This window comes from Mus caroli, unplaced genomic scaffold, assembly GCF_978045245.1.
Source record: "Mus caroli unplaced genomic scaffold, Mus_caroli_1 scaffold_8, whole genome shotgun sequence".
Taxonomy (NCBI): Eukaryota; Metazoa; Chordata; class Mammalia; order Rodentia; family Muridae; genus Mus; species Mus caroli.
In genome coordinates, this window is record NW_028227263.1 from 4248155 (window position 1) to 4276018 (window position 27864).

At 51.0% G+C, this 27864-nt stretch overlaps 2 protein-coding genes, 1 long non-coding RNA gene and 1 other non-coding gene across 11 annotated transcripts; 3 read left to right on the forward strand and 1 right to left on the reverse strand.

The window, feature by feature from the left end:
- Nucleotides 1-68: 68 nt before the first annotated feature.
- On the forward strand, nucleotides 69-17449 carry Ano9 (anoctamin 9). Of its 2 annotated transcripts, XM_029479532.2 has the most exons (24): nucleotides 69-161; nucleotides 7104-7178; nucleotides 7375-7500; nucleotides 7619-7755; nucleotides 9495-9541; nucleotides 9639-9697; nucleotides 9791-9864; nucleotides 10102-10236; nucleotides 10345-10441; nucleotides 10617-10677; nucleotides 10791-10873; nucleotides 10974-11078; nucleotides 11155-11307; nucleotides 11397-11433; nucleotides 11610-11721; nucleotides 13876-13933; nucleotides 14022-14119; nucleotides 14218-14360; nucleotides 14458-14610; nucleotides 15372-15519; nucleotides 16079-16180; nucleotides 16255-16348; nucleotides 16475-16587; nucleotides 16679-17449. In XM_029479532.2, exons 1-24 carry the CDS (start codon nucleotides 156-158, stop codon nucleotides 16704-16706), a joined length of 2244 nt encoding a protein of 747 aa, XP_029335392.1. In that variant the 5' UTR covers nucleotides 69-155; the 3' UTR covers nucleotides 16707-17449. The 2 variants fall into 2 exon arrangements, with proteins under 2 accessions (XP_029335392.1, XP_085697299.1); XM_085841173.1 differs by lacking the exons at nucleotides 69-161; nucleotides 7104-7178; nucleotides 7375-7500; nucleotides 9495-9541.
- On the reverse strand, nucleotides 8091-23672 carry LOC147002821 (uncharacterized). Its single transcript, XR_015047794.1, has 3 exons — nucleotides 23357-23672; nucleotides 8388-8473; nucleotides 8091-8182 (listed from the first exon to the last, which is right to left on the reverse strand). It is a non-coding gene; the product is annotated as an uncharacterized LOC147002821 (long non-coding RNA).
- On the forward strand, nucleotides 12402-12510 carry LOC147002822 (U6 spliceosomal RNA). Its single transcript, XR_015048097.1, has one exon. It is a non-coding gene; the product is annotated as a U6 spliceosomal RNA (small nuclear RNA).
- Nucleotides 17953-27474, forward strand: Sigirr (single Ig and TIR domain containing). Of its 7 annotated transcripts, none has more exons than XM_021167556.3 (10): nucleotides 17953-18081; nucleotides 23680-23845; nucleotides 24709-24907; nucleotides 25314-25444; nucleotides 25526-25666; nucleotides 25915-26058; nucleotides 26162-26264; nucleotides 26340-26490; nucleotides 26657-26846; nucleotides 27148-27474. In XM_021167556.3, exons 2-10 carry the CDS (start codon nucleotides 23839-23841, stop codon nucleotides 27309-27311), a joined length of 1230 nt encoding a protein of 409 aa, XP_021023215.1. In that variant the 5' UTR covers nucleotides 17953-18081; nucleotides 23680-23838; the 3' UTR covers nucleotides 27312-27474. The 7 variants fall into 7 exon arrangements, with proteins under 7 accessions (XP_021023215.1, XP_021023217.1, XP_085697300.1 ...); XM_021167558.3 differs by having other exon boundaries at nucleotides 17996-18081; nucleotides 23724-23845; XM_085841174.1 differs by having other exon boundaries at nucleotides 18003-18019.
- The last annotated feature ends 390 nt before the right edge of the window (nucleotides 27475-27864 follow it).

Below are 27864 nucleotides of genomic sequence, written 5' to 3' on the forward strand. Positions count from 1 at the left end.
TGGCTCCTCCCCAGCATACTTGGGCAAGCAATCAGAGGAGTAGGCGGGGCAAATCCACAAGGAAGTCAGGTAACAACAGGGAGCCCGCAGGCACTCTCACACCTGCCAGTGCCAGCATCCAGAGCCCCACGTTGACCGAGGGACCAGCCACCAGCATGCAGGTGAGCCTCGGTTCTGAAGGTACATGCCTGCAGCCTCTACAGCTGTCATCCTTCCCTGGAAGGCGTGGTGGCGGGCAGTTCCCAACCACCTGCCATCTCAGGGAGCATGTTGGCTAGAGTTAGATCCGTGACTATGGGGCAGGCTAAGGAAGAGGCACGATTGATGAAGTAGCTTTCTAGTCCTATTCTGGAATTCTGAAGATCCCAGGAACTGGGATCCTATGAAGGTATGTGATGTAGGGTTTTTCTGCCAGACTTATCTATGTAAGATGAGAACAGAGATGCTGTGGTGGGACACTCAGACCTGTGACTTGCACTGACGGGGAGGAACTATGGACACCAGGTTAGACTGGCCTGTGTAGCTGTGTGCCACGCTTTCTGGATCCTGCTCCAGGCAGACTGGACCTGGAGCCTAGGTGTAGTCCAGAAGGTAAGATGTGTGTGTTCTCGGGGTACCTTTTAGAAAGCACTATTTCCCCTTTTGTCAACCAAAATGGTCACCTGGGGCAGAGGCCAGCACTTAATCTCCAGGGAGGAGGCAAGGGCGAGGTAGAGAGTGAAACTAACTTCCCACGGAGGCACCAGGCCTCCAGGTGTGGGCTGTGTGGGTGGCTGCTCTCTCTGCTTTTATACAGTCCTCTCACTGGGCCTTCCAGACCCAGCTCTGGGAGCTGAGTGTTCAGGCCAGCACATAGACACCCTTAACCTGGCTCCAATATCCATCCCCTTGCCAGCCTCTTCCTCAAGCTAGTGGTATAAGGAGAGAGAGCATGTGCCTTTAGGACCTAAAGTTTAGGTACACAGAGGGTTTGGTGGTCCCAGCTCCTAGTTGGATCTGAGCCTGCCCTCTACTGTTTAAATTTCTTCCATGGCTCTCCAGTGCTTTTGTCGAAGTCCAAGAAACCATCCTTGACCTGGCTACTGTAAACGTCTAGCCTCGCCTGGTGGCTTTCTCCTTGCCCTTTATACTCCTGCAAAGTTGAAGTGCTGAGGACAAAGTCACCAGGTGTAGTGACTACCCAGTTCCCAGGGGTGCTGAGGACTGAGTCCCGTGGGGACTTGCATGTGCAGGGTCAGAACACAAGTCTCTAGAGTCAGTTCTCTTCTTTGACCACGTGGTCCTAGGGATCACACTGAGGCTTGGTGGCAGGTGCCTTTATCTGCCTAGCTATCTCACTGGTCCGGGCATAAGTTCTTCAGATCCATAACTTGTGAGTCTTCTGAGTCTCTGAAGGGGTTGAGAGCTGAATAAACTTGCCAAGTGAAGCTTGCCTCTCAGGACTGACACACATACATGTCTCTCTCCCAGAAATGCTGCCCCAATATTTTCCCTAGCTTGTTCATCTTTTGCCTTAGGAGGTAAAGATTGGGACCACCTCTCCCACAAGGTAGTAGACATGACTCCGGTCCCTATATGTGTCCACCCATGCACCACCCTCCAGGGCTCAGCGCTGAGAACACAGAGTTTCCAGTTTAGTGTCTGGGGATGGATATGGGGAGGCATTACTAGGCAGGGTGCCAGGGACATAAGGGTCCCCTGGCCGCTTCTCTTGTTGGTTGGGGTGTCATCTTCTTCCCAAGTTGAGACACAGGTGTACACCTGTACTATAGCTCCAACTGTGGGTTTCTGTCCTGGAGAAGTTCAATCCCTGCCCACAATCCCTGGTGGAACAGGTGGATCCCTCTGTGGGTAATGAAACGGAAGAGTGTTACAGGCCTCAGAGCACTAGCAAGGGAGGTAAACATGATCTTGGGACAAGGTGGGCCAAAGGACAAGTGGAGTGGGAAGCGAGGTCCACGCCTTCATGAACGTGTGCCGCGACCTGTGGGTCAGGCTCGGTTTGGAGATGGATGCTCTGTATGCACACTTCTCTTCTGTCTGCACTGACCGGGAAGGCAGCTTGGAGATGAGCAGGGCTGCCCTGCGCTGGTCCTCTGCATCCCTGACCCTCAGGAGGGAGGATTCCTTAGGAGATATGATGTCCCACAAACTGAAAAGGTGGCCTGTGTCCATAATGAAGAGCTAGGGGCCCTACCTGAGTCCTGAACCTTGAGCCCTAGCCCATTGTGTATGGCCTGTAGGACTGGAGATGCCAAGGGCTGGGGGGAAATGGCAGGAACCTTAGTGGCCAGGCTGGTGATTTTCTTCACTCTTTTCCTGCCCATGCCAGGCTGATTCTTTGTTGCGGAAGTGATATCCTTGGATTCTATTAGAAAGAAATTGAATCTCTGAGGGGCCAATCACTTCAGAGCCAGGGTGTCTGCCTGTGCTTGAACCCTAGTCTGGCTGTATATGGTAAGGTGAAAGTCTAGGTCCAAAGGCCAGCTGAGTGTGTGGGGACAGCCTTGTCCCCTATCCTGGGTATCCTGGAGTTTCAGGAGCCCACACAACCTGGAGGTGGAATCCAATGGATTAAGACCCAGGAGTTTTGAGCACTTCAGGAACACTGAGCAAGCTGTTTGGCTGGAGGTAAAGATAGTTTCACGAGCTGGTCCCATCATGAACGCCCCAAGGGCAACACTGAGATAGATGCTCACAGGCATTGCTTTGCCACGGATAGATATATGGTGGTCCTGCCCAGAGTGGCTTCAGCTTACACTGGCTGAAGTGATGTCTCCAGCCCCTGGAGGCTTCAGGTAACTGTTGCAAAGCTGCACACATCTCTAGTGGGAAGGGGATTTCTGATATAATTTTAGGACTGGCTAGAGACAGCCTCTTAGCCCAGCCTTCAAAGGTATACTTTGTGGGTGGCCTCTTCTTCCCAGGGTGCCCCCTAGTTTGGATTCCAAAGTCCTACAGGTTCCTGGTTCTGACCTAGGTCTTGTCTCTGCTCTAATATGTTCTACACACTAACATTTTGGGCCCACACTGATGATTGTGGCTTATGGAAGAGATTGTGGCTTATGGGAGAGGGGAGACATCAGAGGACATCTGCCCAGGTCGATCGAAAGTCAAGCTCATCTCACTCACCAATTCATCCCACATGACACTTGCTGGGCCCTTGTGGTGGGTGGATTACTAGGCAGGGTGCCAGGGATATAAGGGTCCCCTGGCCGCTTCTCTTGTTGGTTGGGGTGTCACCTTCTTCTCAAGTTGAGACACAGGTGCAGCTCTAAGTGTGGGTTTCTCTCCTAGAGAAGTTTCAATCCCTGCCCACAATATCTGAGTTGCATGTGTCTGTGGGCAGTGAATGGGAAGCCAAGAGAGCCCAGGAGTCTGGGGAATTTGTCAGAGGCGGGAGGGTGGGAGCAGACAGAAATGTCCAGGTAGAGAGGCAAGTATAGCGCACAGGGTGCACACAAGACAGGGAGAAGAAGGTCTGAGGCCTGTGCTCCTTCTGTCAGCTGGATGGGGATGCAGGGAGGGGCAGCACCTGCCCATTCTTTTTTTTTTTTTTTTTTTTTTTTTTGGTTTTTCGAGACAGGGTTTCTCTGTATAGCCCTGGCTGTCCTGGAACTCACTTTGTAGACCAGGCTGGCCTGGAACTCAGAAATCTGCCTGCCTCTGCCTCCCAAGTGCTGGGATTAAAGGCGTGCGCCACCCCGCCCAGCTTACCTGCCCATTCTTGAACCAGAAGCTCCTCCGGCATGTGTGCGAATGTGAGTCTGCACTCACGGGGCTTCAGGAGGGCATGGATTCAGCCGCAAGGCAAATAAACAAACAAGCAGAACCAAACCAAACCAAGCAAAACCACCTTAGGTCAAATTGGATTTCAGTATACCCAGGCGATATTGCAATATATTTATACTTAAAAATATGCAAGCAAGCAAGCAATACAACAACACCCCCCCCCCAAAAAAAAGGGTCCTTAATTTTGTTTGGTTTTGCTTTACTTTGAGATGAGGTCTTGTTATACAGAGCAGGCTGGCCTGGAACTTGCTATGTACATCAGGCTGGCCACAAATTCACCCAACCCTCCGAATCGTTGGCATGTGCTACCATGCCCATCCCAAAGCCTGTTTGTCTATCTGAAATTCCTACATGATTGGGTGGCCTGTATTTTGCCTGGCAGCTCTTCGGCTGGCCTGTTGGAGCAGTATGGTGAGAATTCTCTGGAGGAGGTAGGAGGAATATGTTTGAGAAGGGGAGGGATAACAGGTTCGTGGGGTGGGGGGAAGCAAGAGTCAGACTTGGCATTGCGGTAACTTCAGGGATGATAATATGCACTGTGGGGATAGAGGCAGGGGCTACTGAGGATGTGCACTGGGGTTGGTAATGGGCTAAGGAAGACACGCACCCCTCGGACCATGGAGTATGAGAATGGCTTCCCAACCAGCTGGACAGCTAGAGAAACAGCTTTATTTAGCTCAAGTGTCTAGAAGGACATAGTCCCTGCTTCTGGGACCATGGAGCCACGGACGAGGTCCTTGCCACTGTGAAGTCCCTCTATCAACTCCTGCATTGTTCGTAGGGGCATGGATGGGACTATGTCACTCATGTGTACAGAGCCAAGGGACACATCATGAATGACAAACCAACATCCTCAACATCTTCCCGATGCTGTCTCCTTAGCCACTGTGCATCAGCATCTTCCCGATGCTGTCTCCTTAGCCAGTGCATCAGCCCACTCAACTCCTCCCTTGGCCTTTACTCCATCTGGTTTGGAAAAGCACAACTTGCTCCAACCTGCCTGGCAGCCCCCACTTTCGCAGTTCTTCCTCCCCGCTTCCTACAGTCCACACCCTCAGGAAAGAAGCCCTGACTGCCACCAACTTCAGTCCTCAGGCACCTTGATTGTTCAGAGTACATGAAATCCTAAGAACCCAGCACCCAGCACCAAGGAAACAGAACAGAGCCCACAGCATCGATTGCCCTGCCTCTGCTCCCTCCCTTGGTGGTGTATATAGCTTAATTAGTGTATGTATGTAGTGTATTTTAGTGTATGTAGTGTATTTTAGTGTATGTAGCTTAATTAGCAGGTAGCTCTCCTAGCACACACGAAACCCTGAGTTCAGTTCCTGGAATCATAACCAGGCATGGTAGTGTCTACCAGTAATAACAGAATTTTGTAAAATTTTGTAAAAGCAAATTTTATTTATTTATTTATTTTTTTAAAAGATTTATTTATTTATTATTTGTAAGTACACTGTAGCTGTCTTCAGACACTCCAGAAGAGGGCGCCAGATCTTGTTACGGATGGTTGTGAGCCACCATGTGGTTGCTGGGATTTGAACTCTGGACCTTCGGAAGAGCAGTCGGGTGCTCTTACCCACTGAGCCATCTCACCAGCCCACAAATTTTATTTTTAAAAATTAAAACAATTGCAGAGACCTGGATTTGATTCCCAGCACCCACACAGTGGCTTACAACTGCCTGTAACTCCTGTTGTAGAGAGTCCAATGACCTCCACAGGGACATAAAGGCAAAATATTTGTACAATAAAAAGAAACAAAAAATAGAATGGGAGCCAGACAGTGGTGGTTCACGTGAGCCTTTAATCTTAGCACTCTGGAGGCAGAGACAGGAAATTTTCTCTGAGTTTAAGGCCAGCCTGGTCTATAGAGATCATTCAAGGACAGCCAGGGCTACATGAAGAAATTCTGTCTCAAAAAACCCAACCCAACCCAAACAAACAAACAAACAAACAAAATGGGGACAGGTGTGGTGGTGGCACACACCTTTAATCCCAGAACTCTAGAGAGCAGACGCATGTGGCTCTCTCTGGTCTACATAGTGAGTTCTAGCTAGCCAGGCTAGAACCCTGTCTCAAAAAAAAAAAAAAAAAAAAAAAAAAGAAAGAAAGAAATGGGTTAGAGAGATGGCTCAGTGGCCAAGAGCACTGGCTGCTCTTCCAAAGTTCCTGAGTTCAAATCCCAGCACCCACCTGGCAGCTCACAATTGTCTGTAATTCCAGATCCAGCTAATCTGACACCCTCACACAGAGATATATATAGGTAAAACACCAATGTATATAAAATAAAAAACAGATTTTAAAATGTTTCTTTAAAAAAATTTAAAAGCAGAGCTTTACTTGTTAATTGCTTTTTATTTTGTTTAAAAAAAAAAAGTATGTCTTGCTAGGGACTGGAGGGAGTTCAGTGGTGAGGAGCAGCAGGTGTTCTCCCCCAGAACCTTGGTTCAATTCCCAGCATCCACATGGAGGCTCACAAACATCTGTAACTCCTCTGGCCTTCTGTCACCTACCCAGTTCCATCTATCAGATGGTCTCTTTTGGTCTCCATGGGCAACTGAAAAATCTCAAGTCCTTCAGATTCCACTTGTGGCTCTCGTCGATGGGGACTATGCCCCTGCCCTGTCCCGAGTTTCTTGTCTGTGTCCTCAAGGATGGCCAGGCCACAAGGTCTAGTACTGCCCAGTGCAAATGTCCCCCAAGTTTGTGTGAACTAGTACCAGTAGTAGTACACACGTGTATCCCTGATGTCCCCAGATTTTGGTATTGTCAGACTTTTCTTTTTTTTTTTAAAGGAATAATTTATTTGTTTTATGTTTATGATTATGCTGCCACTGTCTTCAGACACTAGAAGAGGGCATCCGCTGAGCCATCTTTCCAGCCCCCTCTTCGGACTCTTTTTTTTTCCCTTGTTTTTTTTGTTTTTCGAGTTAGGCTTTCTCTGTGTAGCCCTGGCTGTCCTGGAACTCAGTCTGTAGACCAAGCTGGCCTCGAACTCAGAAATCCACCTGCCTCTGCCTCCGAAGTGCTGGGGTTAAAGGCGTGTGCCACCATTGCCCGGCCACCCTCTTCGGATTCTTGGGTAGCTGGTGTCTTCTAGGTCTCCAGCTATCAGAAGTACTGACCTGCATCACCTTGATTGTCCTGAGGTCGCCATTTCCTGCCCATCTAGTGTTCACTGAGTCTCCCCAGCTCAGAGCAGGATAGGGAGTCTCACTCCCTTGAGTGCCCATGTACCTGCTCAGAGACTGTAGGAAGAGGCTTCTGAGGGGCTTACATACTCGTCTCCTCATCTTTTTCTGTCTCCCAGGATGATGAGAGTTCCCAGATCTTTGTGGGGCCAGAAGGGGACCAGTTGCCATTGGTGGAAATGGGCACTTGTAAGGTAGGTCTGCTCAGACCTCCCAAGCTGGATCCCACCTACTCTGTGTGGTCCCACACCTCCTTCCATATCCCGTGTTCTATGCTGGGTTCCTGCCCCACACCTTCTCCCCTCCTGTGTCTTGTGCTGGGTTCCAGATTTACATTTCCTCCTCCCTGTGTTCAGGGTTCTCTTTCTATCCCATACCTTATCCCTCCAGCCTGAGGCCTCTGATCAATGGGACTGTGTCCTGGTGGCTGACCTCCAGACCCTGAAGATCCAGAAGCATGCTCAGAAGCAACTGCAGTTCCTAGAAAATCTGGAGAGCAATGGCTTCCACTTCAAGGTGGGCTGGTTTGCTTCAGGGGCCAAGTCATGGGCCAGAGAGTCATGAAGAATGGCATGACAGGGGACAGGGGACAAGATGGTGGCTGTGATTGAGTTCTTTTCTTGTGACTCTCAAGATGTTAAAGGACCAGAAGAAGGTGTTCTTTGGAATCCGAGCTGACAGTGATGTCATTGACAAGTACCGGACTCTCCTCATGAATCCTGAAGATTCTGGCTCCAGAGACGAGCAGAGCTTCAACATAGCTACCACAAGGTTAGGATGTATCCAGAGCCAGGCCAGGAGAACCCTTGCCCTGTGTCTAGGCAGGACAAGGGCCACATCCCATCTGTGGTAGGACAACAGTTCCATACAGTCTTAGTATGGATATCACAGGAGATCAGACCTGGTTCTGAACAAGGCTCTGTGCCTCAGTTTCCATTTTGTAATAGTAATATTGACACTCACTTATTGACATCCTGTGAGAACTCTTTTTTTTTTTAAGATTTTATTTATTATATGTAAGTACACTGTAGCTGTCCTCAGACACTCCAGAAGAGGGCGCCAGATCTCGCTGCGGATGGTTGTGAGCCACCATGTGGTTGCTGGGATCTGAACTCTGGACCTTCGGAAGAGCAGTCGGGTGCTCCCACCAACTGAGCCATCTCACCAGCCCCTGTGAGAACTCTTTATCACAGTTTCCCTGGAGATCCAGAATCAAAGTCATTAGTCACCACTTCTGGACTCTGGGGTCTTTATCTCCCATAGACCCCTTCCTCATCAGTCCAAACGCTCCTCTCTGGACATCTGGTCCTTGATATCTGACAGGGAGAGCCTCCTGTGTCCCCAGTTACCTGCTCCTCCACAAATACTCATACAGCCCCATCTGGTCCTTCTGTGTCACTTACCCAGGTCTAAGAATAGCTTTCTGGGGCCCTGGCTAGTTGATTCTGGCAAAGGACAGACAGGGAACTGGGTAGCAGGTTACAGAGTCCTGTGAACACAGAATTTTTTGGGAGGAATGAGGGGAAATCAGAAGAGTAGAAATACTGTCTTCATTATAGTTTTACTGCTGTGAACAGACACCATGACCAAGGCAACTCTTTTTTTTTTTTTTTTTTTTTTTGGTTTTTCGAGACAGGGTTTCTCTGTATAGCCCTGGCTGTCCTGGAACTCCCTCTGTAGACCAGGCTGGCCTCGAACTCAGAAATCCGCCTGCCTCTGCCTCCCGAGTGCTGGGATTAAAGGCGTGCGCCACCACGCCCGGCCAAGGCAACTCTTATAAGGACATTTAATTGGGGCTGGCTTACAGGTTCAGAAGTTCCATCCATTATCATCAAGGTGGGAGCATGGCAGCATCCAGGCAGAGGAGCTGAGAGTTCCACCTCTTGTTCTGAAGGTTGATAGAAGACTGGCTTCCAGGCAGCTAGGACAAGGGTCTTAAAAGCCCACACCCACAGTGACACACCTACTCCAACAAGGCCACACCTCCTACTAGTGCCATTCCCTGGGCCAAGCATATACCATCACAGACACCTTGATGGGGACAAAACAAGACAGACTTGTGAGGGGGTGTCCCTGTGATCACAAGATGACTATCTCAGGCACTTAAACTATATCTGACTGGCTGCACGAATGCCTGTGTGGCCTCAGTCAAGTTACCCTAACCTCTGAGCATCAGTTTCCACCTAAGCAGGATGACTCCTAGCCATGTAAACAAGTTTGTGCACATTAACACTCAGCATGCACAGGGGAGTGTGGTCAGAGGTGGGGGCTCTAACCCCTGCATCTGGGAGAGATGTGGAAGCCTGAGTTGGTCCCCATTCTGGAGGCCAGGCACATTTGACCTGAGCAGGTTTTCAGGGTGATTTATGGACTCTGGATTCTGGTCGGTTGTGGTGGGATGCCTCTTCTAGAACAGAGAGGGCCTGGATGTATGGAGAACAGGGCCTTTAGGAGCAGAGTTCCCTAGGCTATCATGGGGCCATCCTGATCCTTAGATTCTTGGGTTTCAGAATCCGAATTGTGAGCTTTGTCGTGAACAACAAGATAAAACCTGGTGGTGAGCTCAGATGGGCAGGTGGCCGAGGAGGGAGCTGCCGTGGGCTGGATTCCCCCGTCCTCCATTGCTCTCTGACTGAGGCTCCCTGTAACCCTAGACACCTTTGAGGACCTGGTGAAGGATGGGGTTTTTGAGACCATGTTTCTTCTGCACAAGGTGAGGGGCAGACCAGCTCAGAATGGGTCTAAGGGTGGGAATCTGAGGTAGGAAGCCAAGCTCTCGTTCTCGTTGTCTGTTTCCGGGGCCCAGGGAGAACAAAACCTGAAGAATATATGGGCTCGGTGGAGAAACATGTTCGAGCCACAGCCAATTGATAAAATCAGGTAATACCATACCAAGCAGCTCACCTGTGGGTCACAGACACATCTGTGTTCAAAACAGATAACCTGTGGCCCAGCCAATCCAGTCCTGACTGTCAGATACAGTCCCCACTTACACTGATGCTAGCAGTACTTCCTCTCCCCCCGCCCCCGCCCCCGCCCTTCTCCTCAAATGCCCATACCCTACCAGGTACTGAGGCCAATGGGGAGGGTGGCCTTGATGGGGAAGCTTTCCCACAGGGAATACTTTGGTGAGAAGGTGGCTCTGTACTTCACCTGGCTTGGCTGGTACACCTACATGCTGGTGCCTGCGGCTGTGGTGGGCCTCATCGTCTTTCTGAGTGGCTTTGCCCTGTTTGATTCCAGCCAGATCAGGTGGGTTGGGGCCTGAGGCCTGCAGTCTCATTGTGGGCCAGGTATGGAGGTGGGGACCTGGATGGATTCTGGATCTCTGAATCGCCAGTCTTGTCTTCACACTCACAGCAAAGAGATCTGTAGTGCCGATGACATCTTCATGTGCCCTCTTGGCGACCACAGTAACAGATACCTGCGACTCTCAGAGATGTGCACTTTTGCAAAGGTTAGATGCTACTGGAGTCTTTCCTGGGCTCATGCAAGGGTTGGCACAGTATCTCAGTCTAGAAGTGCAGAAGATAAGGCAGCTGGATGCCCCCAAGAGCCAGGTTCTGCCTTCCCCACCAGGGGACATGGTAGGTAGGAAACTTAGCATGAAGCCCTTCTGTTCCTCTCCCCAGCTCACTCATCTCTTTGACAATGAGGGCACCGTGCTATTTGCCATCTTCATGGCACTGTGGGGTGAGTTGCTTCTGGGCATCCCTGAAGGACTCCAGGAGTCCAGCCAACCTGAGCTCTTCAGCCACCCTGGCTCGGCCCAGGTATCCTGTGACATTTCTCTGCGTTCACTGCAGCTACGGTCTTCCTGGAGATCTGGAAGCGAAAGCGTGCCCATGAGGTCCAGAGCTGGAAACTGTATGAATGGGATGAGGAAGAGGTAAGGCAGGGACAGCAGCATCAAGTCTGCTTGCTTTCAATGTCCCATGTGGCCCATACCTGAATCCTTGTGTCTGAGGCATGTCTGGTGATCTCCCTAGGAAGAGATGGCCCTTGAGCTCATTAACTCTCCACACTATAAGCTGAAAGACCACCGTCACTCCTACCTGAGCAGCACCATCATCCTGATCCTGTCCCTGTTCATGGTACTTCCGGGAGCTGTGGTACGGGCTAGAGACCCAGTTAGCCCTACTCTTCATGCCCAACCCCAACCCTTTGCAGATCTGTCTAATGATTGGCATGGCTCACGTGCTGGTTGTCTACCGTGTGCTGGCTGGCGCCCTCTTCAGCAGCCTCGTGAAGCAGCAGGTGACCACCGCTGTGGTGGTGACTGGAGCAGTGGTACATTATATAATCATTGTCATCATGACTAAGGTAAGGATCAGGCAGGGGAGGCCCTGGGGTGGGGGTGGGGGCTCCACTGAAGTCCTAGGTAAGTCCCACTTGGTTCCTTCTTCCCTCAGGTCAACAAATGTGTAGCCCTGAAGCTTTGTACATTTGGTGAGAAGAGGCTAGCCTCTCTCTGGGAACTGGGAGGACTCAGGGCTGAGAGTTGCAGGGCTGTGATCAAACATGGGGTCGGGGCTTCCTGCTCTTCTGGGGTCCCTCACTTGAGAGTCTAGGTCATGCTGTCCCACTGGTCTAAGGACAGACAAGATGGCCATGTCTCATTCCAGAGGAACCCGGGACCTTCTCAGAGCAAGAGAGGAAGTTCACTGTCAAGTTTTTCATCCTGCAGTTCTTCGCCCACTTCTCCTCTCTCATCTACATTGCCTTCATTCTGGGCAGGTATGCTCCCTGGTCCCGGAAGCCTGCTCTCCACCCCAGCCACCAGCTCCCAGCTTCTTCAGGCTCAGACCTCCTGTCTTGTGTTCCTTGCCTTTAAAAGTGCCCAGACTTGGAGCTGGAGAGATGGCTGCTCTTCCAAAGGTCCTGAGTTTAATTCTCAGCACCCACATGATGACTGATGACCATCTAGAAAGGAATCCGATACCCTCTTCGGGTGTACAGGTGTACACACAGCAGAGCACTCATACATAAAATGAATGAATGAACGAATGAATACAGCAGAGCACTCATATATTAAATTTAAAATAAATAAACAAATAAAATAAACTTTTAAAAAAGTGGCCAGATCTTAGTCAGGCATAGTAGCACACACCTTTAATCCTAACACTGAGCTGGCAGAAGCAGGTAGATCTTTGTAAATTTGAAACCAGTCTGGTCTACATGTTGAGCTCCAGGAGAGCCAAGACTAAATAGAGAGACTCTGTCTCAAAAACCTAAATAAGTAAGTAAATATAAATAAATAAATAAATAAGAGTGGCCAGATCTTGATGCTGGTGATATAGCTCAGTTGAAAAGAGTGCATGAAGCCCTGTGTTTGCCTCTTGTATGTGGTGGCATTCTCTTGTAATTTCAGAACTCAATCATTGGAGTGAGCCTTTGGTCAGCCTAAGAAAGAAAAAGTTCCCCCTTTGGCAGGCCGTGTACTAAAATTGGAACAATACACACAAGATTAGCATGGGCCTTCTGTAAGCATGACATGCCTAGTATACTTAGAAACTCAATATAGAACACCCTTGGTGACCCTCAGCCTTAGAAGGGACATGAGCCAGCGTGGTGGGTCCTGTTGTTTGTTCATGTTTACCTACTACTTAGGTAGCTTTGCTATGTCAGCAATCAGACTGATGTTTCTGTGTTGTTGTTGTTTTTTTTTTTTTTTTTTTTTTTTTTTTTTTTTTTTTTTTTTTTGAGACAGGGTTTCTCTGTGTAGCTCTGGCTGTCCTGGAACTCACTTTGTAGAACAGGCTGGCCTCGAACTCAGAAATCCGCCTGCCTCTGCCTCCCGAGTGCTGGGATTAAAGGCGTGCGCCACCACGCCCGGTATGTTGTTTTTTTTTTTTTAAAAAAAAGATTTATTTATTTATGTATGTGAGTACAGTGTAGCTGTCCTCAGATACACCAGAAGAGAGCATCAGATCCCATTCCAGATGGTTGTGAGCCACCATGTGGTTGCTGGGATTTGAACTCAGGACTTCTGGAAGAGCAGTCAGTGCTCTTAACCACTGAGCTATCTCTCCAGCCCCAGACTGACCTTTTCCATGGAAACATCCTAGTGGCTCTGCCCAGTATACCATCCTCTCCTCACCTTTTATGGGGTGCTGCGTTTCATGAAGAATCTACATGAATATCCTCTCACCTTCCCTATTTAAATGAACCATTTTTGGTGCAGTCAATGTACACAAGAAAATAATTGCTGCTTTATTTACGTGCTTAAATGTCATAAAGCATTCAAACATTACCAGTTAGTCGCAAACTTCCTACCAACCCTGCCTCCCCACCACACCTCCCAGCAAGTTCAGAGATACCAGCCTCCCTAAACTGTCCTTGGAAGTCATTCCTGGCAATTTGTCCAAGCTCCTAGGAAGACTGGCCCATTAAGCTGGACCCACAGCATTCAACCACTTATCTAGTCCAAAGTCCCAAAGTCTTTCACATTTCTCCAAAAACAACATAGTCAGGTCTTTTTTCAGCAGTAAGTAGTCCACTGCCTGGTACCACCTTCTGCTTTAGTTACTCTTCTATTGATAAAACAGCATAACCATGGCAACGTATAAACGGAAGTGCTTAATTTGACCCATGGTTTCAGAGAATTAGAATCCATGATGGTGGAGTGAAGGAACAGTTGAGAGCTCACATTTTGGTCTACAACCAATGAGACAGAGAGAGGGGGGTGTGAAGAGGAGCCTAACCCCAGTGACTTATCTCTTCCAACAAAGCCATACCTCCTAATCCTTCCCAAACCTTTGCCCCAACTAAGGACACAATATTCAAATATATGAGCCTACTGGCAAACCATCACACTATTACTCTACCTTCCCATGGTCACAAGATCAGGGTGCTGTCCATTTTCCTCACAGGCCTTGATTTTCTCCCTAGGATCAATGGTCACCCTGGGAAATCCACGCGCCTGGCTGGCCTGTGGAAGCTGGAGGAGGTCAGTCTGTCCTGAGACCTCATTGCCCAGTTCTTGAATTCCCCTCCTCCCTTAAGCTCCATCCGTGACCTTCATGTTGGCCCCACAGTGCCATCTCAGTGGCTGCATGACGGACCTGTTTATCCAGATGGCCATCATCATGGGCCTGAAGCAAACCCTGAGCAACTGCGTTGAGTACCTGTGCCCGTGAGGACCTCTTTCCATCCCACCCCAGCCTCCCGCAGTGCCCGTCCCCAGTGCCCTGCAGTCTTTCTGTATGTTCCCCACATTCTTGGTGCCCACAGGTTGTTGGCCCATAAATGGCGCTTAATGCGGGCTTCCAAACATGGTCACATGTCCAAAGACCCAGAACTGAAGGAGTGGCAGCGTAACTACTACATGAATCCCATCAACACCTTCAGCCTGTTTGATGAATTCATGGAGATGAGTGTGTGGCGCTCTGTGGGATGGGCAGATGGGGTGGGTGTGCAGGGTAAAGAGTGACTGGCTAGATTGGACACATGGTGACATTTTTCACCCTGCAGTGATCCAGTACGGCTTCACCACCATCTTTGTGGCTGCTTTCCCGCTTGCACCCCTGTTGGCGCTCTTCAGCAACCTTGTGGAAATCCGCCTGGATGCCATCAAGATGGTCAGACTACAACGGCGCCTGGTTCCTCGCAAGGCTAAGGACATAGGTCAGAGCACACACACATTGTACAGTGGAGGAGAGCAGCCAGGGAGCTGGGAAGAGCAACTTCCAACCCTGGGCTTTTCACCAGCCCAGGCCAAGCCACGTTGAAGCAACTTGTAATAACTGCAGCCCCTCCCATTACTCTAGACATCCCTTAGGTTTTCAGATATGGTAACTAAGCCTCATGGGCTCAACCTCTAGAAAAGGGCAGGCTAGAATGCACCTGACAAGGCTCTCCCATGAGCCTCCGGCATGTGGCTGGAGAGCTTGCAGCCTCCAAGGGGACCTTATGGAAGAGCAGGCCTTTGATCACATGGGCTAGAAGGTATGGCAGATCAGAGAGCCCAAGGCCTCAGTCATCCTGACTTTCCATAGTGAGAATGACAGACGTCAGGGAAACAGATGGCTTAGTTGCTCGACATGGGGAGAAGCAACAGGGAGAGCCTCAGTCCTGAGGCGGGGTTCAGGAATTCTCACTTGGGTGGGGTCCAGGAGATTAACAACCTGTTGAAAAGTTCCAGGAAGAAGGTGGGGATGGGGAAGCCTGAGTCCTTTACCAATCCAGTCTGGGAGAAGAGGGTGCAACCATACTATGTCTGCCTTAGCTGGGGATTTCCCAGCCGATAACTTAGCTCTTCCCATGGCTGCACTGGGGCCATGAACAGAGATAACATGAGGCTCCTTGACCAGTCAGGCTCTAAGCTTTTAGGGCACAAGACTACCAATGATCAGGACTGGCTGCTTCATTCCACTGCTGTCATTCAGGGACCTGGCTGCAGGTGCTGGAGACCATTGGAGTGCTGGCAGTCATTGCCAATGGGATGGTCATCGCCTTCACCTCTGAGTTCATCCCCAGGGTGGTCTACAAGTACCACTATGGCCCCTGCCGAACGAATCAGACCTTCACAGATGAGTAAGGCATTGAACTAACCCTTCCAGTTAAGTCCTTGGAGCCCAGACCTGGGGCTCTCCTGGGTATAAGTGGGTGCTGCCGGACCTACTGGGGGCTGTACTGAGGCTGGGACTTGACTCCTTGTACTGTCTATGTGGCCTGCACACCTTGGCTGGATTCTGGGAATAACTGATGGACCCTTGTTGGAAGGGAAGTTGGTGTTGAACAGGCAGTACCTAAATGCCTCACTTGCTAAGTTTTACCTCCCTGTCCTGTTTCTGGTACAGGAAGGCAAAGCAGAAATTTCTAGCTCCCACTGCACCTGCAGACTGGGCTCTTTAGGTCAATCCTAGAAGTATTCTTCCAGTCTGCTAGGGCAGACTGTTGATAGCATCCCAAAACCCCACAGCCTCCCTTCACTCTCCCAGGGGTAGCCTTGTGCTTAGATAGTGGGACTTTGCTGATGAAGGAGAATGGAGGAGGCCTTCCAAGGTGGCTGGCCCCCTAAGACCCTCTAGGTGCAGAAGACTTCTCAGTAAGGGCCTCAGGCCAAGCAAACACCACACTTTTCTCTCTTTAGCTGCCTCACGAACTATGTCAACCATAGCTTGTCTGTCTTCTACACCAAACACTTCAATGACCACAGCAGGATGGAAGGCCAAGAAAATGTGACCGTGTGCAGGTTTGGAACCTCTCATCCCCCATAAATGGCCTCTAAACTCCTGATTCCTGACCTTAGGTATTTCCCTATTCCAGGTACCGGGACTACCGAAATGAGCGTGACTACAACTTGTCTGAGCAGTTCTGGTTCATTTTGGCCATCCGACTGACCTTTGTTATCCTCTTTGAGGTGGGTAAATTGTGAGTGAGCCTGAGGAGAGGGCTGATTCCTCTTATTCCTCTTTCCTAGCCCCCAAATCCTAAAGATTCTTCCTAGCCACTGACCTTGCTGGGCCACTCTCCCTATTGCCTGCAGCATTTTGCCCTGTGCATCAAACTCATTGCTGCGTGGTTTGTGCCTGATGTGCCCCAGAAAGTGAAGAATGAGGTTCTGCAGGAGAAGTATGACAGAATCCGCCATAGAATGTGGTAGGGATGCTGAGGCTCACCTGGCTGGGGCAGGTCTATGCCTGGGGACAGGCCTGGCCTCCGACCCATACCAACCCTATCCTTCCTGCAGCTTCAGTTCCAGGAGCACGGATGTATAGACGACCTGGGGCAGGTGGAGAAATACCACTTTCCAGGAGCCTGGACTAGGAAGAAGTCCCCACCTCTACAGCTTGCCCCTATCCATAACAATGTGTATGTATGTGTTGAGGGAGGCTGTAAAATGGCCCATGTATATGTAGGATCCTGGATGGTCTACATATATGTTAATACATGAAGATCAAAGGAAGGCCTAGAATATATGTAGGTGTATATAGGCATCCTACAAAGCCCATGTATATATGTTAATCACGGGAGACTTGTATATGTAGGGATCATTGAAATTCCATGTATATTTATGGTATTTATGAACGGCACAGATGTGCCTGTGGGAGTTGCTTCAGCTTTCCTACCGTTCAGATTGGTACAGACCTGACTTGAGACTCTTGAATGACCCTAGTACCTATAGAATTGCAGGCTGCTCATAAAACCCCCACGCAGTAAAATTAGCCTAAATGCCATGGACATCCTGGCTTCTGGGCCTCAGATCCTGCTCTGTGGCCTCCTGCTTTGTGGGAAGCCTAGAGACTAACTTCTGGATCCCCTCCGTCCCAATTAACCTGGATCCTTACAGGCAGCAAAACTTTTTACAAACAAAATAAACCTGTGTGTCTTGATTTCTGAGCCTCATGATGTAGATCCAGTTTCTAGAGATTATTTCTGCCCTGGGCTAGATTGAGATGGAATGAATTATGGCAGCCTGGGGCCACCTGGCTCTTCTTTGGTTTGCCTCATTGTCTTTTTTTGTTTTTTGTTTTTTTTTGTTTTTTTGTTTTTTTTTTTTCGTTTTTTCGAGACAGGGTTTCTCTGTGTAGCCCTGGCTGTCCTGGAATTTTCTTTGTAGAGCAGGCTGGCCTCGAACTCAGAAATCCACCTGCCTCTGCCTCCCAAGTGCTGGGACTAAAGGCGTGCGCCACCACGCCCGGCTTTGCCTCATTGTCTAAAAGAGGGGCACCTTATGGAAGAAGGTTCTTCCAAATATCTGGGGTTTTGAGTGAAAAGACACGGGGTCAGTTATGAGTGGGGTGTGGATCAAGAAAGACTTTCTGGAGGAAAAGGAAGAGTTCGGGCTGGAGAGGCAGAACACCATGTCAAGTCAGCAGGGTGGTCCTTTGCGGGTTGCACTGGTTGGGCTCTTTGGTCAAACCAAACCCTGCCTCTAAGCCGGGAAGTTTGAAGATCCCGGGACGGAACTCCCTACACTCACCAGCACTAGCCTCAGGCTTAAAGCGGGACACTAGGTCCGCCCTCGCCCTGCCTGCGGGGCGGGGCTGCACCTGCCGCTGGGTCTGTCGCCGCTGCGCACCTCGGCCAGGTAAACTGTCAGCTTCCGCGCGAGTCTCAGGTGGGTGGCAGTCGTGACTCAGACACGCGGAGGTGAGTAGAGGTCGTGGTTCCTGGAGCCGCTCCAGTTTTAGGGTTGAGGACCTGGGAGCACTTTGCTCCAAGGAGCCTTGGGGCCATGGTCCCGCAGGAAGTAGCTCTGAACCAGACGGGTTTCCCGCTCAGCCCGGAAGCTCGAGAGCGCTGCGTCCAGTCCCCTTCTCTGGCCTTGCTCTTTTCATTCTGCCCAACATGGTCAGTAGCTTCCTCTTGATTTAAGTGCAAGCCTGTAGAGGCGGGCGAGGGGGCGTAATACCTCGCCTTCGCTCCCAACAAACCTATCTCAAACCTGAGCAATTCTAGGACACCTGGGCGGACTGAGAGGCTGGCAGGGACCGGGGCTCGCGGGGACCCTAGCAGAGCCTTCGCCTCCTGTGAGCGCCAGCGTTCGATGCGCGCCCAGACTAGCTGCCGGCGCGCTTCCGCTCTCCGTGCGCGTCCCCATCTTCTGCACGCGTGCCTGATAGGTCGGCTTGCCTCACCTGTTGAGTTCCGGGAACCAGGTCGTGCGCCACCCGCAGAAGACCAAGGGCAAGAAGTAGGAGCTGGATGAACTCGGGGAATTGGTCTCCTCGAGGCCTTTTATGCACACTCCTTTCTTTAAAGAAAGATCTGTGGGGATCCAACACACACCAGGAACAGGGGCGGCGCAAGAGTAGCGCCGGGCTCCGAAGCTCCAGAACACTCACTCATCTGATAGCACAGGATGCCCCTATAGCTCAAGGACTGTGCCTCCAGGACCTGGGCCTTCCAGGAACCTCAAAATACGGAGGCAATGCTGAGTGATCCGAGGGTCTAGGCTGGGATTTAAATTCTGAGGTCCTGGAGTGCCTTCAAAAGATTGCAGAGGCAAGTATCTGAGGCCACCTGAGTTTTTATGCAAGAGTGGCCTGAGGCTGGGGTATGGGATAGAACAGTGGTTCTCAACCTTCCTTTAATACAGTTCTTGTGGTGACTACCAATCATAAAGTTATTTTTGTTGCTACTTCATAACTAATTTTGCTACTGTTATGAAGCTGCAACTCTTTAATCTTTAATACAATTCCCTATGTTGTGGTGACACCCAACCATAAGGTTATTTTCTTTCTTTTTTTTTGGGGGGGGGTCAAGACGGGATTTCTCTGTGTATCCCTGGCTGTCCTGGAACTCACTTTATAGACCAGGCTAGCCTTGAACTCAGAAATCTGCCTGCCTCTGCCTCCCAAGTGCTGGGATTAAAGGCGTGCGCCACGCCTGGCTTCATAAGGTTATTTTCATTGCTACTTCATAACTGCAATTTTGCTACAAAATTTGATTTTTATACAAATTTATTGTTATAAATTTACAATTCATAACAGTAGTAAAGTTACAATACTGGGGTTGGTGAGATGGCTCAGCAGGTAAGAGCACTGATTGCTCTTCCGAAGGTCTTGAGTTCAAATCCCAGCAACCATATGGTGGCTCACAACCATCTGTAATGAGATCTGATGCCCTCTTCTGGTGTGTCTGAAGGCAGCTACAGTGTACTTATGTATAATAATAAATAAATCTAAAAAAAATTACAATCCTGACCCTACGGATTGAGAACCTGCTGGGATAGAGGGTGGTAGATGTTAGCAGACAGGAAAGGAGAACAGTATTGACCCAAGATTCTGCGAGGATGACATTAATTTCTTGATTCACAATATGGGAAACACAGCCAGTTACTGTGCATGGGATGTTCAGGAGGCCGAGACGGCTTCAGGCAGCAAACGGATCTACAGGTGTAGAGGAAGGGCATCTGTTCCCTTCAGCCTTTCCAGGCTTGAGCCAAAAGTGCACCATCACCCAGTGATCATGAATGCCAGGCCACAGGGGCAGGGGTGGGGGAGCCACTTGAGCAGGGTTGGGTCATAGTCAGGTAAGGTGGCAGGGAAGACTGCTTCTGCACTGAGCATGCTTCTGGATTGGAGATGCTTCTGGGTGGCCTAAACCAGAGGCAGGAAGGTCCCAGGAGATCTCCAGGACATACTCCTGTAGCTATGATTGTGAAGGGAGAGTCAGGAACTAGAGAAGACCCTTGTTTAAGTCTGTAAATACTGCTACTAAGTCCCAAGGCTCAAATAAATCTAGTGGGAGGTGGGGAGCGTGGGGGGTGGAGAGACATAGGTAGCAATAGGAGAAACCAGCTATCTTCTCCCCTGTCCCACAGCTGAGCCAGGGGCTTGTGACTTTTGTGTTTTGGCACATGAAAAGGGGCTCTGCTGACTGAAGGAAAGGCCATCCAGAGACTGCCCCACCTTGAGATCCATCCCATCTGCAGACACCAAACCTCAACGCTATTGCTGGTACCAAGACGTGCTCCTAGACGGGAGCCTAGCATGTCTGACCTGAGAGGCTATGCCAGCATCTGACTAAGACAGATGCAGATACAGCAACCATCGGACTGAGCCTGGGGACCCCAGTGGAAGAGTTAAGGGAAGGAATAAAGGAGCCGAAGGGGATTGTAACCCCATAGGAAGAAAAACGATGTCAACTAACCTGACCATTCAGAGCTCCCAGGGACTAAACAGGCAACCAAAAAGTATACATGGATGGGTCCATGGCTCCAGCTCTATATGTAGCAGAGGATGGCCTTATCTGGCATCAATGGGAGGGGAGGCCCTTGGTTCTGTGGAAGCTCGATGTCCCAGCATAGGGGGATGCTAGAGGGGTGAGGCGGGAGTAGGTGGGTGGGTGGGGGAGCACTTTCTTAGAGGCAAAGGGGAGGGAGGATGGGATGGGGTTTGCAGAGGGGAGACTGGGAATAGGGGTGGGGCAACATTTGAAATATAAATAAATAAAATAACTAATTAAAAGAAGAAAGAAAGAAAATGGGCTTTGCTATCTCATGCCAGCCCTAAGCTAATATCTGAGAGATATCATAGCCTCCACAGCTATCCACGCCTACCAGTCATTTGCCTGGTAGGTGGACAGGGTAAGGATCAGAGAAAAACGCCCTAGGTCTCATTATTGGTCACCCGTTTCTGAGAGATCCCCTTTGCCACAGTAGGTCAGAGGTGAGTCATGGATGGGGCTTTTTATTGTTGTTGTTGTTGTTGGGGGGGTGCAGATAGCATAATTCTTTCTCTCTACTCATGAGAATATAATAAAATGAGAGTGTTACCAGGCTGGGCACACACGCCTTTAATCCCAGCAATCAAGAGACAGAGGCAGGGGCTGGTGAGATGGCTCAGCGGTTAAGAGTGCCGACTGCTCTTCCAAAGGTCCTGAGTTCAAATCCCAGCAACCACATGGTGGCTCACAACCATCCATAACAAAATCTGATGCCCTCTTCTGGAGTGTCTGAAGACAGCTACAGTGCACTTACATATAATAAAATAAATAAATAAATAAATATTAAAAAAAAAAAAAAGAGAGAGACAGAGGCAGGCGGAACTCTCTGAGGTCCAGGCCAGCCTGGTCTACATAAATAGTTCTAGGTCAACCAAGACCTTGTGTCCAAAAAGGTGTGTGTGGGTGGGGGGCGGAATCTAGGAGGCACACCTCCTGCCCAGCTTGTCTTCCTTTTGTATGTTTAGGATGACTCTGGCTGGGGATCTCCTTGCCGGGATCTCTGCACATCACCCTAGCCTCTGCCACCTGAAGTAGCCACTTCCACCCTAGTACAGGAACAAATGTAGTGCTTAGGGACAAGGGCGGCCCCCAGAGGAAGGGGCCTTCTTATTCAGGGTTACAGGAAGAGCCCGGCAAGGCGGGGCAAAGACCGCCAACAGCCCGCCCCCGCCAGGGGAAGGGGTGGGTACCTGGGTGGGGTTTGGGTTTAGGAGAGGATGTGACTGCAAGGCCAGGAAACTAAGGGGGAAAAGTTCTGACTAAAATACATATCAACAAAAGCCGGGTCCTCGCCCAAGCTTCGTGATGCATTGTGGGTAGCCACAATACTGTGGCTCCTCTCTGGGGCCCAGCTGAGGGGACAATTTGCTCCCAAGTGCATGCTACTGACCTCAATGGCCATCTCCCTTCTAAAGGAAAGATCCGGAACCAGGTGACTGTGCTCTTCCTATTGCTCTGAGTGATCCTGTGGCCTTGTGCTCTGCCCTGGGAGGTAGGCTTGCCTGAGGAGAGGGCCATGGCCCTGAGGTGCATGAAAGCACACTGGTGTGTGTGTGTGTGTGTAAGTGTGTGTGTAGGTGTATGCATGATGCATGGGTATACTTGTGGCCCCTGAGGTATTTAGGAGCGAGCCTGTGAGGTGAGGTGCGTGTAGCCCAAACCCTGTGGGAAAGGCAGGGTTGTAGAGAACATCCATGCGTGCACATTGGCAAAGGTGAACTCAGCATGGCTGAGTGGGGTGGGAGAGGGGGTGTGCACGCACAGAATGTGAAAGAGAAGGGGACACAGGCGAGGACACCTGCTGCTTCAGTGAGTCACATCCTGTAAGCTTGGCAGTCTCTGTGGCTGCCTTTGCAGGGGTCAAGATCTGAGCTGGAGGAGGTTGAGGGCTATGGCCGGATGTCTAGGATCTGCTGGGCTCGGGTATGTCCCCTGGTCACTCTGAGGAGGTCAGCTGAGTAGCTTTGGTGGGTAGTTCAGCTTCTGGAATTGTAGTAGGACTCCCCGTTCACCCCAAAGAGTTCCTGGAAGGATTACCTTGCTGCCCTGACAGTAATGTGCCTCTTGCCGGTCTAGCCCCCAGGCCTGAGGTTTCTGGCTGAGCATTACCCAGTGCAGAACAAGGGGAGACAGAGTAAGAGACTCATTCTCATTAAAGCTTCTGTGGCTTTAGGTAGAGGAGGGACATCTGAGGCAGGCCAGGCCCAGGGTCTTGGGGCTTGACCCCATGTTCCTGCTGGCCCATGTGTCTGTGCGACATGAAGGAGAGTAGAACTCCATGAATGCTTGCTGCATGACCTTGGGCACCCAGGAAAGAGGGGTCACCTAGGGCCCTGGGCTGCTAAAGCAAAGCTCTTGGACACTTCCTGCCCTCATAGCACTACAGAGCTCTTTGAATCCCGGGTGTGTATAACTGCTGTGGGCTGAGAATGGCCCAGAGCCCTAGGACGGAGTCATCTGTGTTTAGGGTTCCGAGAAGGAGTTCCCAAGGCCCTTCGGAGTGGCCTCTATACCAGCCTGGTTCCCATTTACCTTCTCCCGGTCCAGATGAGCCTCAGGGCATCCACAGGTGTGATGTGTCCATTCACATGTGCATGTGTGACTGCATCCAGGATCTCACAGTTAGGGTTCACTTATGCCTCATATCCCCTTAATCTCCAGGTCCTGGCCAGGTGACAAGCCCCCATGCACCCACCTGCATACAGCAATCCATCCATTACAGGGGACAGCCAGGAATGAGGCTAACTGCTCTCTCCTGAGGTCAGATCCTTCTTGGAGCATGTCTGCTGTGGCCCTGAGTCACCACAGTGGCCACAGGACATGTGAAGGTGGTCCATGGGCCTGCCCCCTTCCAAACCGTGTGAGGCAGAATCTGCTCTGGGCGCTCACCCAGAATTCTGAGACTGGCCAAGGTTGCAAGGCAAGCTCTCTGGTGTGCAGCCAGTACTGCTGGTGGCTGACAGTTACTGGTTAACTCATCCTGTTCCTGTTTAACTTGTCCCCTGGGGATGGTGGCAGCCTCTGACCTCCAGGACCTCCTGTCTGTCTGGCTGAATCTACAGAAAGGAGCCCTTCTCAGCCTGCAGTGGACCCCATCTGCTCGGTTAAGGAGCCACGGTGGTGCCAGGGGGGCGGAAACCAGCGTTCGGCCTGCCGTGAAGAGGTTCCAGAAGAGCCATGGCAGGTAAGCAAGCCAGAGAGGGCTAGGACAAAGTCTCCACCCCAATTTCTGCCCATCAGGCTGGCCCCGCATTGCGCTCTCTGCTCAACTCTGTGCTTGGATACAGGCCAGAGGGCAAAGCCTAGGCTTATCCCTTCTTTCCAGTAGTTGGTTCTGAACTCAGGGCAGTGATGAAAGCCTCTACTTCCCTCCCGCCCAAGGCCTCCAGATGAGACATGCAGGAATCAATAAACCTAGAAATCTCAATGAGGTCCTGGGGGGTGTGAGTGTGAAATGAGGTAATGCGGGGTGCCTCTCCAGCCTCCTGCCAGGGTTACAGTTTTACTTAAAGATGGGAAGAGTTCGGCCTCAGAGAAGTAGGAGGGCAGTCTGTGGCCAGTAGATGGGATTCCTGGAAGCCCAGACTCTGGCTTGCCCTGTCTCTGTGGAAGAAGTTAGAATGCTATATGTATTCTTTCAACCTTTGGTACCCACAGTCCCTGTAGGTCTTCAGTAGAAGCCACAGGCTGAGGGATGCAGGAGATGGCTCTACTCTGATGGGGTAGTATGGAGCCTGGACTTGTGTCCAGAGGGGATAAACCAACAGATGGGCTCCGCTGGTTGGGCTGGCTCAGCTCACTTATGACTCTGTCCACTCCCCTTTCTGTTAATGTTCCCCCTGAGCACAAGGCTGTCACACGAGGGCCAGCAGGACACAACTGCCCACTGCCGAGGAAAGAATGCAAGCCCGGGCTCTCGCCTGTAGGACTCATGATGGATGTCGTGCGATCACTGTTGTGTGCCCATTGCAAGTGTTTTTAGAGCATCTGTGGATAGCATGGCAGTAGGCATCCCAACATGGCTGACCTGTCGTACTCTTTCTGCAGGTGTCTGTGACATGGCCCCTAATTTCCTTTCCCCATCTGAAAACCAGGCCTTGGGTCCTGCCCTTGGCAGAGAAGTTGCTTTGAACTGCACAGCTTGGGTGTTCTCTAGGCCCCAGTGTCCCCAGCCATCAGTGCAGTGGCTGAAAGATGGTCTGGCATTGGGCAATGGAAGCCACTTCAGCCTCCATGAGGACTTCTGGTAAGAAGGCATCCAGGATTAGAGTAACCACTGGGATACACCCGTGGCCAGCCTTTCTGACCTACACCCTTAACTCTAACACCCCGAGTGAAGGCGATGTATTATTTATTACCTATGCAAATCTGACATGGCCAGGTTATCCCCATGACCACAGATAGAGGGTTGACGTTGGGTGTTTGTTTATTCATGTATCTTGTAGACTGTCTGGGCATAGAATTCTAAGTCTATAATGGTTCATTGACTAGCTAAGCCTGTAACCAAAGGATCCCCATGACGTAGGCCCAAATTCTGTCCACTTAGCCTAAATCTGCAATCTCTCCCTGGATGAATCCCAGACAGGTGGGACTTGGGCATTCCCCCCTAATGTTCTTGGTCCCCTGGTGAGGATTTGGCCTGGTTTTCCCAGGGTCAGCGCCAACTTCTCAGAGATTGTGTCCAGTGTCCTGGTGCTCAACTTGACCAATGCAGAGGACTATGGGACCTTCACCTGTTCTGTCTGGAATGTCAGCTCCTATTCCTTCACTCTTTGGCGAGCTGGTGAGGGAGTTCGAGGTGGTGGAGGGCAAGGGTTTCCTGTAGTCCTAACATTAAAGGAGTAGTGGTTCTCCCTGTCTGCAGGCCCTGCTGGCCATGTGGCTGCAGTGCTGGCTTCCCTCCTGGTCCTGGTGGTTCTGCTGCTGGCGGCCCTGCTCTATGTTAAGTGTCGGCTGAGCATGCTGCTTTGGTACCAAGACACTTACGGGGAGGTGGAGATGAACGGTATGTGGGTTTCTGCATGGATTAGGGCACAGGTTTCAGCCAAGGGCCTAGCTGCAAGCCGGGTTCAGTCCTAGGTGGAGGGAGTTGTAGCTCTAGAGGGATCTAGGTGTTCAGAGGCAGTGGAAAGGCAGTGTCTCAGAAGGGCACAGGACTGGGGTCAACCGAAGGAAGTGACATGTTCAGAGAAGCGCTGAACATGGAGTAGAGGTGCCTCTATAACTGACCCTGCTGACTGGCTTTCTCTACAGATGGGAAGTTATACGATGCCTACGTGTCCTATAGCGACTGCCCAGAGGACCGCAAATTTGTAAATTTTATTCTGAAGCCTCAGTTGGAGCGGCGTCGGGGATACAAACTCTTCCTAGAGGACCGCGACCTCTTGCCTCGCGCGGGTACCGCCCATGTCCTGCCTCCTGGTCCCTACTCTGTTCCCTGAGTCCCGCCCCTTGTCATTGGCCCCGCCTCTCACCCGTCCTCCCACGCCCTTGCCTACAGAGCCCTCTGCCGACCTTTTGGTGAACCTGAGTCGCTGTCGGCGTCTCATCGTGGTTCTTTCTGATGCCTTCCTAAGCCGGCCCTGGTGTAGCCAGAGCTTCCGGTGCGTCGGGCTGTTGGCTTGGGATGGGGGACCAGGAGACCTATCCTGCCCCTCCTGACAGTCCGGTCTTTTCAGGGAGGGACTATGCCGCCTACTGGAGCTCACCCGCAGACCTATCTTCATCACCTTTGAGGGCCAGAGGCGTGAGCCCATACACCCTGCTCTCCGGCTCCTGCGCCAGCACCGCCACCTCGTGACCCTGGTGCTTTGGAAGCCTGGCTCCGTGGTGCGAGGGCTGGGGGCGGGAGGGGGGTTGTGCCTGAGATGCTGGAGGGCTGGGGGACCTGCGAGTCAGCCACCCACGGGCAGTGCTATTTGGGCCTGGGTGGCTAGAGGCTTCCTGTTTATAGATCCCCATGTATTTATACTGACGGTCCAAACCTGGCCCCCAGACTCCTTCCTCTGATTTTTGGAAAGAGCTACAGCTAGCACTGCCACGGAAGGTGCAGTACAGGCCGGTGGAGGGAGACCCTCAAACCCGACTTCAGGATGACAAAGATCCCATGCTAATCGTGAGAGGACGTGCTGCCCAGGGCCGGGGCATGGAGTCAGAGCTGGATCCAGACCCTGAGGGAGACCTGGGTATGCTCACTGCAGATCAAGGGGTCAAACACAGCTCCAGCGTCCTGGAAAGGACTCAGGCTTGGAGGACTCTGGCATCGAGAGATCCTGTCTCCTAAGGAGGTTTGACCTCCACAGACAGTGGCCCTCAGTGTCTCTTTCTGGGGAGGTGTTTTGCTCCTAGGCCTCTGTGGGGGAACTTTCAGAGCCTCTAGTGTCTTTGTGGCTGATGGGTGAGCATGCAGTAGCCCCTTCTGGTCACAGATCCTAGTAGAAGACTGGCTGTTGATCTTGGAGCCTCAGGCCTTGTGGTATCCTGCAGGTGTCCGTGGACCTGTCTTTGGGGAGCCACCTACTCCACTGCAGGAAACCAGGATCTGCATAGGAGAGAGCCACGGCAGTGAAATGGATGTCTCTGACCTTGGCTCTCGAAACTACAGTGCACGGACAGACTTCTACTGTCTCGTGTCTGAGGATGATGTGTAGCCCATATCCCAGCAGCCCAGACCATGAGATCATGGCGGCAGCTTCCAGGGTAGAGGCAGCAGGCACTCCTTCCTAGGATCACAACCCTTGCCTCTATCCCTGGGCCCCTCAGGAAAGGAGTGTGGCCCCAGGGTGTCACAAAATAAAATCCTGTTGGTTCCTGCCTGGGCTTATTTCTGTCTGGGTGGTAGGTAACTGCTAGGCCTCTTATTGCCTCCATCATGAGACCCTGACTCTTGTCATCCTTACCAGTATCACGTTTCCCAGGCTGCTATCTGCTCAAACCTGCCTTCTATCCTCAGCTAGCCCTGGCATATCCCTTGCTCTAATAGCTCCTAGTGTCCCTCCTGGTTGGGAGTATGACTGTCTCTAGTCCTCTCTCATCTGGGCAGATCTTTCAGTAAGAAGCCACTGTTAATAATTTTATGAGTAATTGTTCTGATTTCCTGTTTCTGATATTCCTGGAGTTCAAGCCTTGGGCAGCCAGGCTGATCCTCTGGCCAGGGCACCTCCTAGCACCAGCTCTGGGTGGACAGAGTATTGGGTGTGTTTA

What these genes read in the sequence shown, in the direction of transcription:
- Ano9 (XM_029479532.2), top strand. An exon ending in CAACAAGATAAAACCTGGTG is followed by an intron (nt 9,542 to 9,638) that starts GTGAGCTCAGAT and finishes CTGTAACCCTAG; the next exon opens with ACACCTTTGAGGACCTGGTG. An exon ending in CCATGTTTCTTCTGCACAAG is followed by an intron (nt 9,698 to 9,790) that starts GTGAGGGGCAGA and finishes TCCGGGGCCCAG; the next exon opens with GGAGAACAAAACCTGAAGAA.
- Sigirr (XM_021167556.3), top strand. An exon ending in CTTCACTCTTTGGCGAGCTG is followed by an intron (nt 25,445 to 25,525) that starts GTGAGGGAGTTC and finishes CCCTGTCTGCAG; the next exon opens with GCCCTGCTGGCCATGTGGCT. An exon ending in CGACCTCTTGCCTCGCGCGG is followed by an intron (nt 26,059 to 26,161) that starts GTACCGCCCATG and finishes CCTTGCCTACAG; the next exon opens with AGCCCTCTGCCGACCTTTTG.